Source organism: Corapipo altera, unplaced genomic scaffold, assembly GCF_003945725.1.
Source record: "Corapipo altera isolate COAL_440 unplaced genomic scaffold, ASM394572v1 268, whole genome shotgun sequence".
Classification (NCBI taxonomy): Eukaryota; Metazoa; Chordata; class Aves; order Passeriformes; family Pipridae; genus Corapipo; species Corapipo altera.
The window spans coordinates 4,531,922-4,546,186 of NW_020884901.1; the positions used below are offsets into that span (position 1 = coordinate 4,531,922).

The following is a 14,265-nucleotide window of genomic DNA, read 5'->3' on the forward strand; positions in this document are numbered from 1 at the left end:
CGCGGCCCCGCGGAGCGGGCGGGGGGCGGGCGCTGCTGCACCGCGGCCGGAGCCGCTCCCGCACCGCGCCCGGCAACCGCGGGAGCCCGGCAAAGCCCCTGCTCGGCCCGGCCCCCCGAGCGCCGCCGGGCCCGAGCGCCGGCTCCGACATGTCCGGCAAGATCGAGAAAGCAGGTGAGCGGCCGAGGGGGCCCCCGCGGGGACGGAGCGGAGCCGGGGGGGGGACCCGCCGGGGGGCGGCCGCGCTCGCCCCGCCGAGCTGCCGGAGCTGCCGGAGCTGCGGGAGGTTTGGAGCTGCCGGAGGTGCCGCGGGCCTGGCGCGGCCCGGCGGGGCTGGGGGAGCCGGGCAGGGCCCCCCATCCCCGGCGGGGCTCCCCCCGGGGGCTCTGTCAGCGCGGGCGGGGAGCCTGGCCCGGAACGCGGCCGGGCCCGGGGAGCCGCGGGGGATGCTCAGCCCGTTCCCCCGTGGGGCTGGTCCTGCGCTACCCGGGTCAGGCTTTGTGTCTTCTCCGCGTTTTCCTTCCCCCCCCCCCATCTTTCCTATTTGTTTCCTATTTTTTCCTGATTCTTTTATTTTAATTTTTACGTTCCTGCACCCCTTCCGTCCTCCCCGTGCAGCCGAGCATCAGTGCAGCCGGGCGCTGCAGCGCTTTTGGGGCCTACACGCGATGATTAATTTCAACTTCTTCCAACTTTCCTCCTCTGGTGTTTGTGCAGGATGAGAAAAGACGAGTCTGTAGGCAAATGTCAGCGGGGACTTGCTCATTTTTTTCCCTCTTCCTTGCTAAGCTCTCCCCTCTGCTTGGGGTGCTCATGAGAGCCAGGGGAGGCTGCTGAGATTCCTCCTGCTCTCACAAGGAAACGCTCAAGCACGGATCATATTGTCTCTCTGTGCTTCTGGAGTCGTGCCTGGTTCTCAGTTGTCACTTTAGATGGTTGAATGCCCATGTTTTTCTCCGTAGTGGGAGTAGTACGTTTAAGAAGATTCAATTAGCGTTGTGCAAATCAAGCAGCGAAGTTACGTAGTTTAATTATGCTGCATTTAATTAGCAGAGAAAAATCAATGCTGGTTTGTATTTTTATTGTAAGGAATAGCTAGGCAGCTTCCTTCTGGGGGAGGCAGGGCAGCAGCCCGAGTCGGGATGTGGGAAGCTCAGTGTTCAGGCTTTCCAGGACAGCAGCCACGGATGTAGGAAAGATTCCTGTTTCCGAGGAGTGGAGTCGGTAGCAGCGCGTTCTGGTTTTGATCATTCCACCCGGGTTTGCTCTGGCTCCTGGTCTGCACCGTGTGTGAGTGTGTTCTCCAGTGATGCGGGTTCTGGAGCGGCCTCGGGGGATGAGCAGGCTGGCTCCCTGGCAGCCGCCTTCTCCCTGGAGAACATAGGCATGTTTCCAGCTCTTCGCGCTGAGTTACTGTCTAACAAGTGTGCATCGCGTCACGGGACAAATGTTACTCCAGAAATATCTCAGGTTAATCTGATGCACGATCCTTTACGTTGTATCACAGCGTAGCGCTTTGCTCTGGCTGCAGATTTTTGCTCTGGCATTCTGGCTGTTCTTTCCCGTGCTTTTCCATGCTTCCCTGCCTCCTCTCATCCCTTACTCCGCTGAGTAAGGAAGGTGTTAGCAGAGTACACAGACCTGGGGGCAGCCCAGGAGTAATTGCCACTTGTTTATGCTGGAGGTGAATTTGGCTTGGGATTTAGTAACTGTAGACAGTAATTACAGACGTATAAATAAGTGATCACGTTTTGTTTACTCGTGCGCAGTAAATAACCCTGTGAGAATAGTAAATACAACTACACACTGGTGAGGCAGCGTGGAGAGTTCAAGCACAGGAGGATGACTCTGTAGACACACACAAACACAGAGTGGTTCCATAAACAGTAGAACAGAAAGGCCAAAAAACACGGTATAAATATAAATACCCTATAAAATGCCGTGTAATAACAATAAAATACCGTATAAAAATCATCCACTGCTCAGCTTAGAGACCAGACACGCTGAGCTCCTACTGAAAAACTCCAGGATTTTGCAGGATCCGTCCCCAGGTCAGTGCTGTGAGCGTACAGCTGGAAGATGCAGTGGGTGCAGCCTCAATGTGGAGGCATTTGTTCTAGTGGGTGTCTGTCGTAGTGACGATTTGCTGAACAAGAGAAACTGTAAATCTGGGAGTCTGTCCTCTTTCAAGTGCTTGTACTTTCATTTCTTTAAAAAAGGATATTAAAAAAAAAAAATCCAGTCCAAATATAAACGGGAGAAGAGGCAGGGAGGGAGGGCTGGGAGCCAGCTGTTCCAGTGCAGGAGTGTCCCCATCCCCATCGCTGTTTCTGAGTGTTTGAACTCCTGATTGACACAAACAGTTTGTTAACAGCGTCACAGAATAAACACAGGCTGGAATACCACAGTAATTCTGGGATACTGTTTGTCAAAATGTGTACAGTAGCAGAACAAAGGATAGGGAGGTCTAAGGTCTGTGTGTTTGTGCACGTTTGAATTTGTTTTTCTTATGGGAGCAGAAATTCATGCATAATGCCTTATGTTGTAAATAAAATAGGCTCCTGCCTGATCACAAGCCATTGTGACAAACTTTGGAATGGGCTTGGCTTTGGCTTGACTTGTGTCCATCTAGAAAGGCTGCTGGGAAAAATGTGTTATCCCTTACAGGGTTAGACCCCCAGAAATCTTGCATCCATCTACTCCCTGGGTCCTTAACTGAAACACCTTGTTGGCACTCAATAAAAGACAATAATAAATGATTAGAGATATCAGCTACCATCCTGTCCATGAAGAAAGAGCAGACAAGGCTCCCTCTGGAGCCTCTCAGTGCTGCTGTTTAATCAACAGAAGGGTCACTGTAGAGCAATTCAGAGCTCTGCTTTGGAGTGAAGGGCAACCATCTGGTAACGTAGAATAAGATGGTATATTTTGGTTTAACAAGTGTTAGAACCCCTGTTTTGTTAAGTTCCAGCCGGAAGACTTCCAAATATTGTTCCAAAGCAGAACCCTCATTGACTTGAAGAGAAGGAATGGCTGTTGGCTTTTCTGCACTCTAGAACTGTGACTTTTTGTCTTCACTTTCAGGAAATATTTGCTCTCACCCTTTTGATGTGAAATCCAGAATAGGGATGCCAAGAAAGAGCGGAGAAGGTCACAGATTCTGCTTGGGTTTCCTGTTACCATGGCAATGCATGAATTCCTGTATTTATTTACCTGATGGATTACGTGCTCCAGGGAATTGAACTATTCTGCGTCGTTCAGGGAGAGTAAGGGAGCAGTTAGACAACATCAGGTCTGAGCCTAAAGCTCTTGGTGAAGCAGGTCCCTTCAAGAATGCCCTTTATTAAAACCAAAGAACATATGGGTGCCATACTTTGAAGGTTTACTCGGCTTGGGGGTTTCAGTCTTAATCTTGTAATTTCTTGCAGGGTTTTCATATCCCTTGTGAACTTGTTTTTCCAACAGCTGTCTGCTAAAGGTTGTTTAAAATAACTGTGTTGAGTCTTAGCTACCTGGAGTGCAGGCAGTCATCTCTATTCTGCTCAGGATTCAACTGGATGTATTTATTCCCAGTAGACCAAAAATGCTGTTGGCTTCACCTTTTACTTATAAGTACTTGCCTGATAAGCAAATTCACCTCAAATTCTCATCCTTTAGTATTGGTGGGATAAACATCTAGGGCTAATCCCAGGAGAACTCTGTTCTTAAGGAAAATGGCAAAAATAGCAGACACAATTCAGGAGGTCAGATTATTCCCATCTCTATAGGAACTGAATGCTTATCCAGAGTCCTCCAGACCAGTTTATGTAGTTCTGAATTGTGCATCTGCAAATGCTTTTGTATTAACATGAAGTTTCCTGGGGATCTTGTTTTTGTGGAGGATATATTTTGAACTGTCATCGCCTCTTGGATCATTCTATGGAAATTAGCCTGCATAGTTTTTACACCTGTACAATTTTCTGCAGTTTGTCTGTCATGCTTAGGTGAGTTACTAGGCAGAACTCTGTTGTGCATTCACCACTACTGTGTTCCTCAGTGAGAGGGCTTTCAGGTGAAAAGTTTTGCAGTTAACTGGTTTAAGTGCTGCTCTACTGGTGGCTTTCAAACAAAGTTAAAAAGTATTAAATTTCTTGTCTTACAGTCTGAGAATTAAACCCCTCTGAAGACTCACCTCACAACCTTAAAGATAATTCATTTCCAAATCTTCCTTACTCGGGCTTTTACCCAAAGTGACATCTCATGTGTGTTTTATTGTAACTTGTTTAAACAGCATCAACAATTCAGTCTGGTTTTGTGGAGGGGCAAAAATACAGGTGCAAGAACATCACTGCTTAGTGTGTTTTTCTACAAAATGGCACAAAGAGAATCTGCCATCTTTTGTAAGGCATCATAGGCTTGACAGGTGTTGTGTTGCTTCAGGACTGGTGTGTTCCGAAATGCAGCCTGTGGGATAACTGCTGCAGGTTTGGGATGGTCAGAGCAGTTGTAAGAGGGAAGTGGGCAAGGACTGGAGAAAAAAAAAAAAGACAGCTGAAGGCTACTGGAATGTGAAGCAGCTGGGATGTGCCTTAGTCAGTGAAAAAGCAGAAACTGGAAACAATTGCAAAATTTATTTTCAGTGCAAGCAATCGTTTTCCTTGAACCGCAGTGACTAAATATATCTCTTGGTGTGATTTTTATGTGGTGGTAACTCTTACTGGCTCTTGCTAACCTCCTGGTGAGCAGAGAGGAGTGGAAGTTCACTATCAGTCAAGACTGTAACACAAACATCCCTCATTTAGATCTGTTGATTCACTTACAGCAAACATTTCCTACTTGTAAGGGATCCATTGGCTGCCAGCATGGCTTTGCTTGCTGCAGTGTCTTGCCTGAGTGGAAGAAACCAGGTGGTTTGTTTCTAGGGAAAGGAGTCAATCTGTAATTCCTTTTCCAGGTTTTCTTGGGGTTTTGTTCATATTTCTGGAAGTTTTGAATTGCAGTTGATACTTCAGCTGATTCTAGTAACTCTACTGTAGGAGCAGATAGACTCTGATATTGTATATAAAATGATGATGTATATAAAAAATATACATTAAGACCTTTCTTCCAAAGTCAAAAGCCTGTGGGTAGAATTGGCAAAATGAGCTTTGCTGTTGACTTTGAAATCCTTTGGAAGGAGAGCATTTAGTTCAGAATCTTACAGCATCTGAACTGCAAATGGAGGAACACGAAGAGTTAACTTTCTAGACTTTATTTTAGGGAAGCTAGGGAGATGTTATGCCTGTCTTGGCAGAGGCATTTATGGCTAATCAGGGTTAATTCAATCACTCAGTCATTATGTGTATTACAGGTACTTCTCATTTGGGCTGGTGGGAGGTGAAAGCTGCAATTGTTTGTTACTGTAGCACCGAATTTGGAAGGTCCTTGTGCCCCAGTAGAGGTAAAATGATAGAGAGCATCTCCTGTCTTTGTGCCAGATAAAACTCCAGAAACTATGTCATATATTAAAAATGACAAATTACATGTCAGAACTACAGGTAAGGTGATTTAATAACCTCCTTCCTCTCTCCCCCTCCTCACCACACCCATCTTTTGCATAGTTTGGATACATGTGGTAGATACAACTTGTTCCATTTTCCAAGGCATGTCATCCCAACATTTTTCTGCTGAAACTAGAGATTTGGGGTCCTTTACTAGTTTGCAGAGCTGTTGACCTCTGTGTAATGTTGCTTATCATGAAAGAAATCCTTCCAGCCTGCGGAGACTTTATGTCATCTGGAGAAAAATCCTGTGCATGGCGAGGGGTCCTCCAGCTTCTCAGATTTGTGACAGAATAAGCTTTTCTCTCTGAAAACAATGGAAAATTTATTGTGCTGCAAGTGCCTGAATATTTGGGAAATTCTGCTTTGGTGTTACATCCTTTTTCCTTATCACCATTAGCAAACTATGGGATTCAGCCAGTGTCATGGAAGCAGTATGGAAGGAGTATTAAAATAACATAGCTATTGCAAAGATATTGGCTTTGCTATTTGTCAGTTTTGCCTAAATAACCAAAGTTTGGCTTGCATAATCTACAGCTGAGAGGTGTTATAGAACACAATGGGATGAGGGGATGGTAATGGGGAACAGTGTGTTGTTCTTGGGGCTTTAGGAGAGATTAGAGGAAAAGGGAGAGCAGGTTGAAGGAGAACTAGAGTTATTCACCTTTGTGAGTTTGAATTTGCAGCCCCAGAACTTCAAGATGTACACAAACTCCTCAGTGTATAAAAAGGGTACCAGAGAAGGAAAAAGGGACATCACAAATGGAGATGTTGATGGAATGGCTGGAAAGAGCAGAAAAGAAGAGAGAGGCTGCCCAGCCCACTGGGGAGAGAAGAGGAGGGAGCGGTGGGTGAGTTGCGTGCGAGGAGAGCGGGGAGGGAAAGACAAGACGGATGACAAGGGGGGAAATCGGGCAAGGACGACGTTCCCGGCGGCTTTCACGGGAGTCCGTTCCAAGGCGAAGAGACAGAAGATGAATTTCAGCAATCCGGAAAAGCTACAGGAATCCTGCAGGTTGGGACGTGCTGCCAGAGGAATGCTCTGCACTTCTGCTGTTCACGTTACTGCAGCCTGACAAATTACAACTCTATTCCCCGACCCGCAGCATCCACTCTTAAGAATACATCTCTGATCTCTTCTTATGGTGTGTGACAATGGCACTGACAGTGCAAACAATTTCATCTCTGAGAGGGAAATGATGTCCCCTCGTGCTCTGTGAAACAGCCTGAGAAAGCTGATGGATCAGATTATTGATCTACTTTTTTTTGGGGTTGCATGTTTCGGTGAAAGCTCTTCAGCTTTCAAATAGTCTCTTCATGTTAAATCTGTTTGCTGTTTTAGTTGCTACTGTAACTCACCTTGTCTGGAGTTTGTAGGATAATGTTTTCCTGTTGAGAGCAAGGGAGAAGGGAATAGAAACAAGTGCAAGGAAAAGAGGGTCTGTATCAGAATGTTCACTTGATGTTTGGGACAATTGGTCCCCCTACACTTGCTTTCTATTTGATCATATTTAGGAAAGTGATCTAAAATATTTGAGAATTGACAAGAGCTGTATTCTAAGCCCTGGCTAGCATTTTGATTTCAGGTTCCTTTTTTTTTTTGGTTCCCATTTTATCCCACTTTGAAGGTCAATTGAGCAGGGGTGGCACTGAAGAAGAGATTTCTCAATTATGGGGCTGAGGGTCTTTGAATTAAGCAAAAGCATGTTTTGCATTACCTTACTTTACTGGGTGATGGTCTCTGCTGCTTGGGGTAGAGCTTTTTTGGTGCCATGAAAATACTGTGCATTTTGGGGTGTAACTTAACATCTTGGTGTGGCCATCAGTGCCTCCAAGGAAACCCTAATTCATTATTCTACCGAGGGAGAAAGGTTAAAGCTTGCTTGCACTCCCATGCTCTCGTTCTTTCTCTCTGAAGGCTTCATGGGGGGATGCCCTTTGTTGAGTACTTAACACATTCACTGAACCAGTCCCATTTATATTCTGAGCAAGATCTTTAATTTCATCCCTGACGTGTAAAAAATGTCTTGGGTTTGGGGGGGGGTGGGGGGAGGAAGAGACAATTTTCTTTTTTAGGTTTTCTGAAGAGAAAGGAAAAAATCAGTAGAGGCTAAAATTAAAGAATAGTTACTCATGGCTGGTAAAATTGGACTAAACAGATACTGCAGTTGGTTGGTTGATTAAACTTTGATAGAATTTTACTAAGAGACTGAACATGTAGTTCTGTATCTGTTCAACTGTAGTTTGCAGGGATTCTTTAATAATTAAAATGGTACTGTGTTCCTAGTATACAGCAGGCATTGTTTTATCCCTTCCCTTTTGATGGGCTCATGTCTGTGCTGCCCAAGAGGTGGTAAAACAGCCTCAGGAATTAATTCCATATTTAGAAAGTTTTCCTTTGCAAACCAAGAGTCATATAATCAAGGGTAATCAATAGTTTAGTTTTCACCCAGGGTAATCAATAGTTTAGTTCTGGTTGTGTAGTGCATTCCAATCAATTCTGGAGAGCAGCACTCCGTGAATCCATCTGATGGTGGGTTTTACTTAACAGGGTAATACTGTTTGAAACACAGCTTTCCTTGGGTGTTACATTTATCCTTTCAGTTGTGCTCTAACTATAACAACTTAACTTTGTCAATTTGAGTATGAGAGTTTAAGTGTGGGTGGTTCCCATCTACTTTTTGCTTTACAATGTAGCCTTGCATGTCACTGTTGGGAGTGATTGTGTGCTGCAACTTTCATATGCAAGAAAATTAAGTATCCCTGTTTGGTTATATTTTATCCATTTAATCATTTTTTCTAAAGTGTACGTATTCTGCTTTTCTTGTTAGAAGAAGCTTTAAACTGAATTATATACAAGAATAGTAAGTTTGAGGAACTAGGGAGGTCTGCCAGCAGGTTAAGTTAGAGCTCATCTCTGAATTTACAGGGATTTACAGAAAGCATGGAGCATGGGTTTATGCAGGAGGTGGTTTGTCTGTATAAATAGCCTTGCAAAGGTCACACGAAATCAGATGTTAAGGCTGATGCCAGATATTTGACAGAGCATGGTAGGAGCAGGGCAGGGATTGAGTTTAACTTCTACTACTTGGAATTATTTCTTCAGGGCTATTATGTGGGAGAAATTTTCAGTACCCAAAAACATTGTGCATCTGACAGTCACATGACTTTAAAAAACCCTTAATCTTGACCTTTATGAGCAATATCTAGAGCATAACTGACAGAAACTGAGGTGGGGAGTTTCTCTGTTTTAAGCTTAGTTTTTGTGGTTCTTTTCTGTGCATGGCTGTTTGCTCTTTGTCACTGGGAACAGTGGCACTTCTGTCCCCTGCTCTGTCCATCTGCCCTGTTGTAGTTTACAGGAGAGACACTTCAGAACACTGTAGCACCACCCTGTTAAAATGATCTAGTGAATTTAAGGAATGGTATGTAAAGTACATTGTTTACCATGAGCTGGTGCTCTCAACTATGGCCAGTTTTGTGAGATTCAGGTATACAATATCCCTTTAAAGAACAGCCACTGAGTTCTTGGTGTGTAACTTGGCACATCTCTCAGAGACGAGCTTGTTCCTTGTCTGTATTTCTCTTATTTAATCTGTAGCATCCTTTGATAAGACATGCTAAAGGGAAAATGTAGCTGTCCCATACTCTGTCTGGCAAAGATGACTTGAATCCTTTGGTAAAAAGCAACTATGTGTATCTTCTGAGGACGGTTCAAAGGAGCCCATCAGGGACAGTGAAGGGTGGGTTTCTGTTAAAAACCTGATAAAAATGGCAGGGCAAACAAACACTTGAAAACCAGACCAGGGGAGAATTTGGTTCTTGTTACTGCCTGTGCCTATTTCCAGGTAGCCTTTAAACAAAGATGGTTTTGTTCCTGTCTGTCTGAGGTGAGAGCACTTGTATAAATTCCCTAAATACGCATTGGCAGCTCTTACTCTTAGATTTTATCCTGAATTCATTATCCTGGTTCATTAGGCCTCAAATGTGAGGTGTACCTTTCACTGTAACACTTCTAGGGCTCCCTGGAGACATCAGGTGTAGCACAAGTGATACACAGGAGAACTTCCCTGAGCTTCCATTTGGCTGGAAGCCTGGCAAGTGCCAAGGTCCAAGGGATTCAAACCCTTGTTTTGATATTGGTGTAACCCATACAAAAAATTCCCCTACCAAGTCTGATTTTGAAATCATTACCAGCCTGCATGTGCTGTTGACTTGATTGTTAATGTTAATTCTTGATCCAAGTCTGGCATCCAAGGTAGATAAGTCCTGCAAAACACCACTCTCAGCCATTTTACCAGACCAGTGCTGTGGCTTGTGAAAGTTCAGATTTTTGGCTGAAAGAGTGGTCAGGCATTGGAATAAGCTGCCCAGGGAGGTGGTGGAGTCACTGTCTCTGGAAGTGTTCAAGAGGAGTCTGCATGTGGCTCTTGGGGACATGGTTTAGGGGTGATTATGTTGAGTTGACTGTTGGACCAGATGATCTTGAAGGTCTCTTCCAGCTTTGATGATTCTGTGATTCTGAGAGCTAACAGGCTGTGATTTTGTTTTTACTGTAATACTGTTTTTATCATTTAATTCTTCTCAGATGAGATAATTCACATCTAAAAGCTTTGGCAACACAGTATACTAAGTTTCAAATATTATCATAATGGAAAAAGACCATGCTAGAAATATTAGTACTCAGTTGTATACATTTAATGAAATTGTTATTCAAAGCTTTTATATCCAAAACAGTAACAGTGGTTTATGTTGATGTTGCACACTATGATCTTAACTTTTGGGATGATAACAAAGCACAAAAACTGGCTCCTCCTGCAATCCTGTGCCCTTGAAGGAGTCACTTAGTTAAATTCCTTAATATTTTTGCAGCTGTGGTTGTGGTTTATTAACTGATGCTGCCTTGAAGAACAGGCTGTGTCTGCAGCAAAGTTTTCATTACTCATCTGTCAATACTTACAGAGTAAAACAAATGGGTCTGGGTAGAGATTTCTGCTCTTCAGTGTAAAGAATTTCTTTTCCTCCATCCCTGCCATTTTACCCAAGGAGAGAGTAGAGAATACTTTTGATACAGTGCATGTTGTACTGTGTTGGATAGAAAGGTCTGGCCTCTTTTGTCTGTCAGGATTATTTTAAGCTATGATGTTTAGATAATATTAAATGAACTAGAGGGAATTAAAAACATCTCTTTTTCCCAAAATATTCTCACTCGTACAGCTGTAAAATGCCCTTTGTCCTGATTCATACCAGCTAAAGAATCTCCAGAATGTCTCTTTTGCAGTTGGTAAAATATGATTTTTGGCCATTTCAACAATTTGTTTGCCAGGAGAAATCCAGGTGAGCTGGGTTTGGTTTTGTTTTAACATAGACCTCAAATTTGAAAATTAGATAAAACAAACTATTATGTTGCTGTGTTTACTGATGCAAACTGCAGGTTTTGCAGTATTTACCTTGGCCTCTGGGTGAAATGCAGGAGGCAGCTTATCTGCCTGGATTTTTGGGGGGGTTTTTTTGCATGATAATTGCAAATGAAGGGCACATCTTAATCTTGAAGGCCCTACAGAACAGGGATTTCTGCTCTGGGAGATGGAGATGCACATGAATTTTGTGCTGGTACATGGCATGGGCAAGTGAATGGAAGGAACTGGAGGAGCTGCTGTCACAGGGGTCGAGCAGTGGGTCTGAAATGCTTTGCTGTCACAGGGCAGAGCTGCAGCAAAAGGATGAACTATAATAAGTCGGGGAGAAGCATTTGCAGAATGCAGGGATCTGACTCACTTGACCACATGGTTCTCTTGAGTTTCACACTTGACTGTGACAAATACAGAATAGCAGCCGGGCTAGTGAGCAAGTGTGCTGAGGAGCCAAAGGTCTGTGCTGACCTCTGTTATTCTGGGGGAAACACTGGAGTCCTTGCCTCCTTTTCCTGTTGTGCAGTCTGGTTTTGCTTACTTTTTATCCTACTTCAGAAGATCCTGGTGGTGCAAAACCTCAGGCAGCAGTTCCCTGTGCATGAAGATGTAAAGAACTAAGGCCTATTCCAAGTCAAAGTGACTCATAACATGAAGCCTTGCTTTGAGCCTCTCTACCTTGGCACACGATGTGTCAGCTGGTAAATTGGTGCCAGTTTCCTTAGCACATGGAGATGCCATCAAATGTATTTTGAATTCTGCCCTTTGGGAGATGTTCTGAAAGTGGAAGGAACCAAAACCTCTGCCAGACTGAGCTCTCGACCAGCTGCAAGCGTGAGGACCTGGTTTGGAGATAAAAACTGATTAGTGGATAATTCCCCTGGAATGAATAATCTCAGCCTTAAAAGATGAGTTGCAGATGGTTTTGAATGAGAGAGGGGTCAGGTTTAAAATGTCATTCTTTCAGTAACCTGAATCTACTGACCTTAGGTGACACTGCAGAGACCGTTTCAGCCAAGTAAGAACGAAAGGAGAGGCTCACCCATGGGGTGCAGCCAGTGCTTCCTGCCTTGGTCTGACCCCAAACCCCCAGTGTCATATTTATGTAGTGGTTTCAAAGGTCTTCCACTCCCCAAGGTCAAGGAAAGCTTCCAAAATACCAAGAAGAGCCGTAGTAAACTCCCCCAGTGAGAAGGATTAGTATCTGTCATGACTTGAAGTATTTTCCCATTGGTTATGCCTCTACTGATCTTTCACCTTCGCACAGGTAACACCTTCGCACAGGTAACACTACATGTGTGTTTGCCTGTCTCTGGAAATCCTGTGGAAAACAAAACTGAAAGCTAAAACGAGGTTAAGGACTATATCAGCAAGCTATGTCAATAAAGACCATCATTTTGTGTTGCTGTGCAGCTTTTCAAATCACTCCAGCGAGACTCTCCTTACAAATGCTTTTGTGTTTTATCTGTTGACTCATCCATCTCAACGCTCACAGTAACATTTCAGTGCTGTCTTATAAAGCCTGTGATTGAAACAAGGCTGTTCTCGGGCTGGTTCATCAACAGATGCAATTAATACAATGATGTTTGTTTTGACACCCTGTCTCACTGGCAGCATTGTAAGCAGCATTGCTGTGCTTTGCTGTGGTTGAGGACTCAGTGTGCAGGCAGATCGCTCAATATTTGTATTCAGCTTAAAGTCAACACTGAAAGAGTTTCAGACCTCTCCTTGGCTGGCAAACAGGCTCACTGGCGCTGCAAGTGATGTTAACAAAAGGGCAAATCATAATCTGCAGCACTTCTAGTTTATTTACAGTTTTATAAAATTTCACTCTGCTAGAGAGCACCAGAAGTATAAAAGGAAAGCTCAGAGGGATTTTCTTCTCATGCAAGTCTGGGAAGGTGGTGAAGGAAATACGATTTGAGCCCAGATATTTATTCTTTTAGTAGAACAATGTCAGTCCCAGACCAGTGCTTCTCAGATGTGTTCTACCCTGGGAACTTGTGTAAAATGTCTTCCTTTTCAGCTTTTTCATTTTTAGCTGTATAGAGGGTGTAACCATTGTTTAAGGGAGTGTCTGTGGCATGGAGCCAGTTGATATCTAAACCCTATCATGAATTGTTTTAAAGAGAGTATGATTTTCTGTACTGAGATATATTGATGACTTTTTTTTCAGGGCAGGAAATACCTGCTGACTCCAGCAGTTGCCAGAGCAGCTGTTCATTATGAGTAAGCCATAGGAAAAATCTTGTGAAAGCCTTGATATCAATAGGAAGCAGCACAGGCTCAAATGATCAGTAGCAAAGTCTAGTTAAGCTGTATCAAGAACTGCTTTCATATTTTCACTTGGTCAGAATTTTATATTGGGGGGAAAAAAATTCCTGGTTCTTAGGGTATCAAAGTCTGTAGGATAGTTTACAGAGAGGTATTTAACTTCAGGCTAGCTAATATTTGTAAAGTCTTGTCTGGACACTCCCCAAACCCTTGCTCCAGGGTACAAATTTAATTGATTTATTCCATGTTGAGTTCATGTAGCAGTTTCTGCTTCTGTGAATAGGCATCTCCTCTGGATCCATGGGTTTGAACATTCCCAGGCATTATAGCACCCCTGTCACTCAGACTTGGTTAGGTTAAGTCACTCAGACTTACCAGGACCTGTGTTAGGCAGGGCACACACTGGAAATGCAGTCAACTCCCTGTCCTGAGCTGTCTAATAAGCAAGTTGGGACTTTTTTGTTTCAGTCTATCCCTGGTTTTAATCACAGAGCTGAATTCTGAGGAGATTATATGTAGAATTCTATAGCTTTCCACCAATAAGTTTGCTTTGAATTTAATGGATATTTCAGTGAATTTCTGTAGTTGACATTTTCTGGAAAAATAAATTATTATTTTGGCCCAAACCCCTCTGATCAGTGCCAGCTGAGCAGCAGGGGAGGCCCTGGGCTCCGGTGGGCTCATCCAGGGTATGTATGGGAGGCTGTAGCAGCACTGCTGACCTTTGACTCACGGGAAAAACAGTGAGCAAGGAGTACTGTGCTCCAGATGTGAACCTGTCTGGAAGCAGGATGCAGAGATAAGCTACTGATGGGGAAAACTCATTCCCCTATGACTGCTGTATTATACGAGTGAACCCAGTGTCATAGCTCAGCTTCTGAGATACTTCCAGCCCAAGTTCAGTTACTTCCCAAGTTCTGCATTTCAGCTCTGGGCTTGAACTGCTTTTTATTTTGTGCTGTTCCTTGCTGTTTATGATACCAGGATATGATTCCTTCTTTGTCACCTCTCACTGCCCTTTGTTTCTCTTAGTTTGCAGGTTTTTTGGATGTGTACACTCA

The 14,265-nt window shown here is 43.9% G+C and overlaps 1 protein-coding gene across 8 annotated transcripts in view; it reads left to right on the forward strand.

The window, feature by feature from the left end:
* The first annotated feature begins 89 nt into the window (after positions 1 to 89).
* The window catches only part of RAPGEF1 (Rap guanine nucleotide exchange factor 1), an 83,062-nt gene continuing 68,886 nt past the window's right edge, over positions 90 to 14,265 (forward strand). For all 8 annotated transcript variants that reach the window (XM_027649965.1, XM_027649967.1, XM_027649969.1 and 5 more), the window contains exon 1: positions 90 to 174. In XM_027649965.1, the coding sequence (XP_027505766.1) occupies positions 150 to 174 (25 nt within the window). In that variant the 5' untranslated portion in view covers positions 90 to 149. The remainder of the gene's footprint in view (positions 175 to 14,265) is intronic.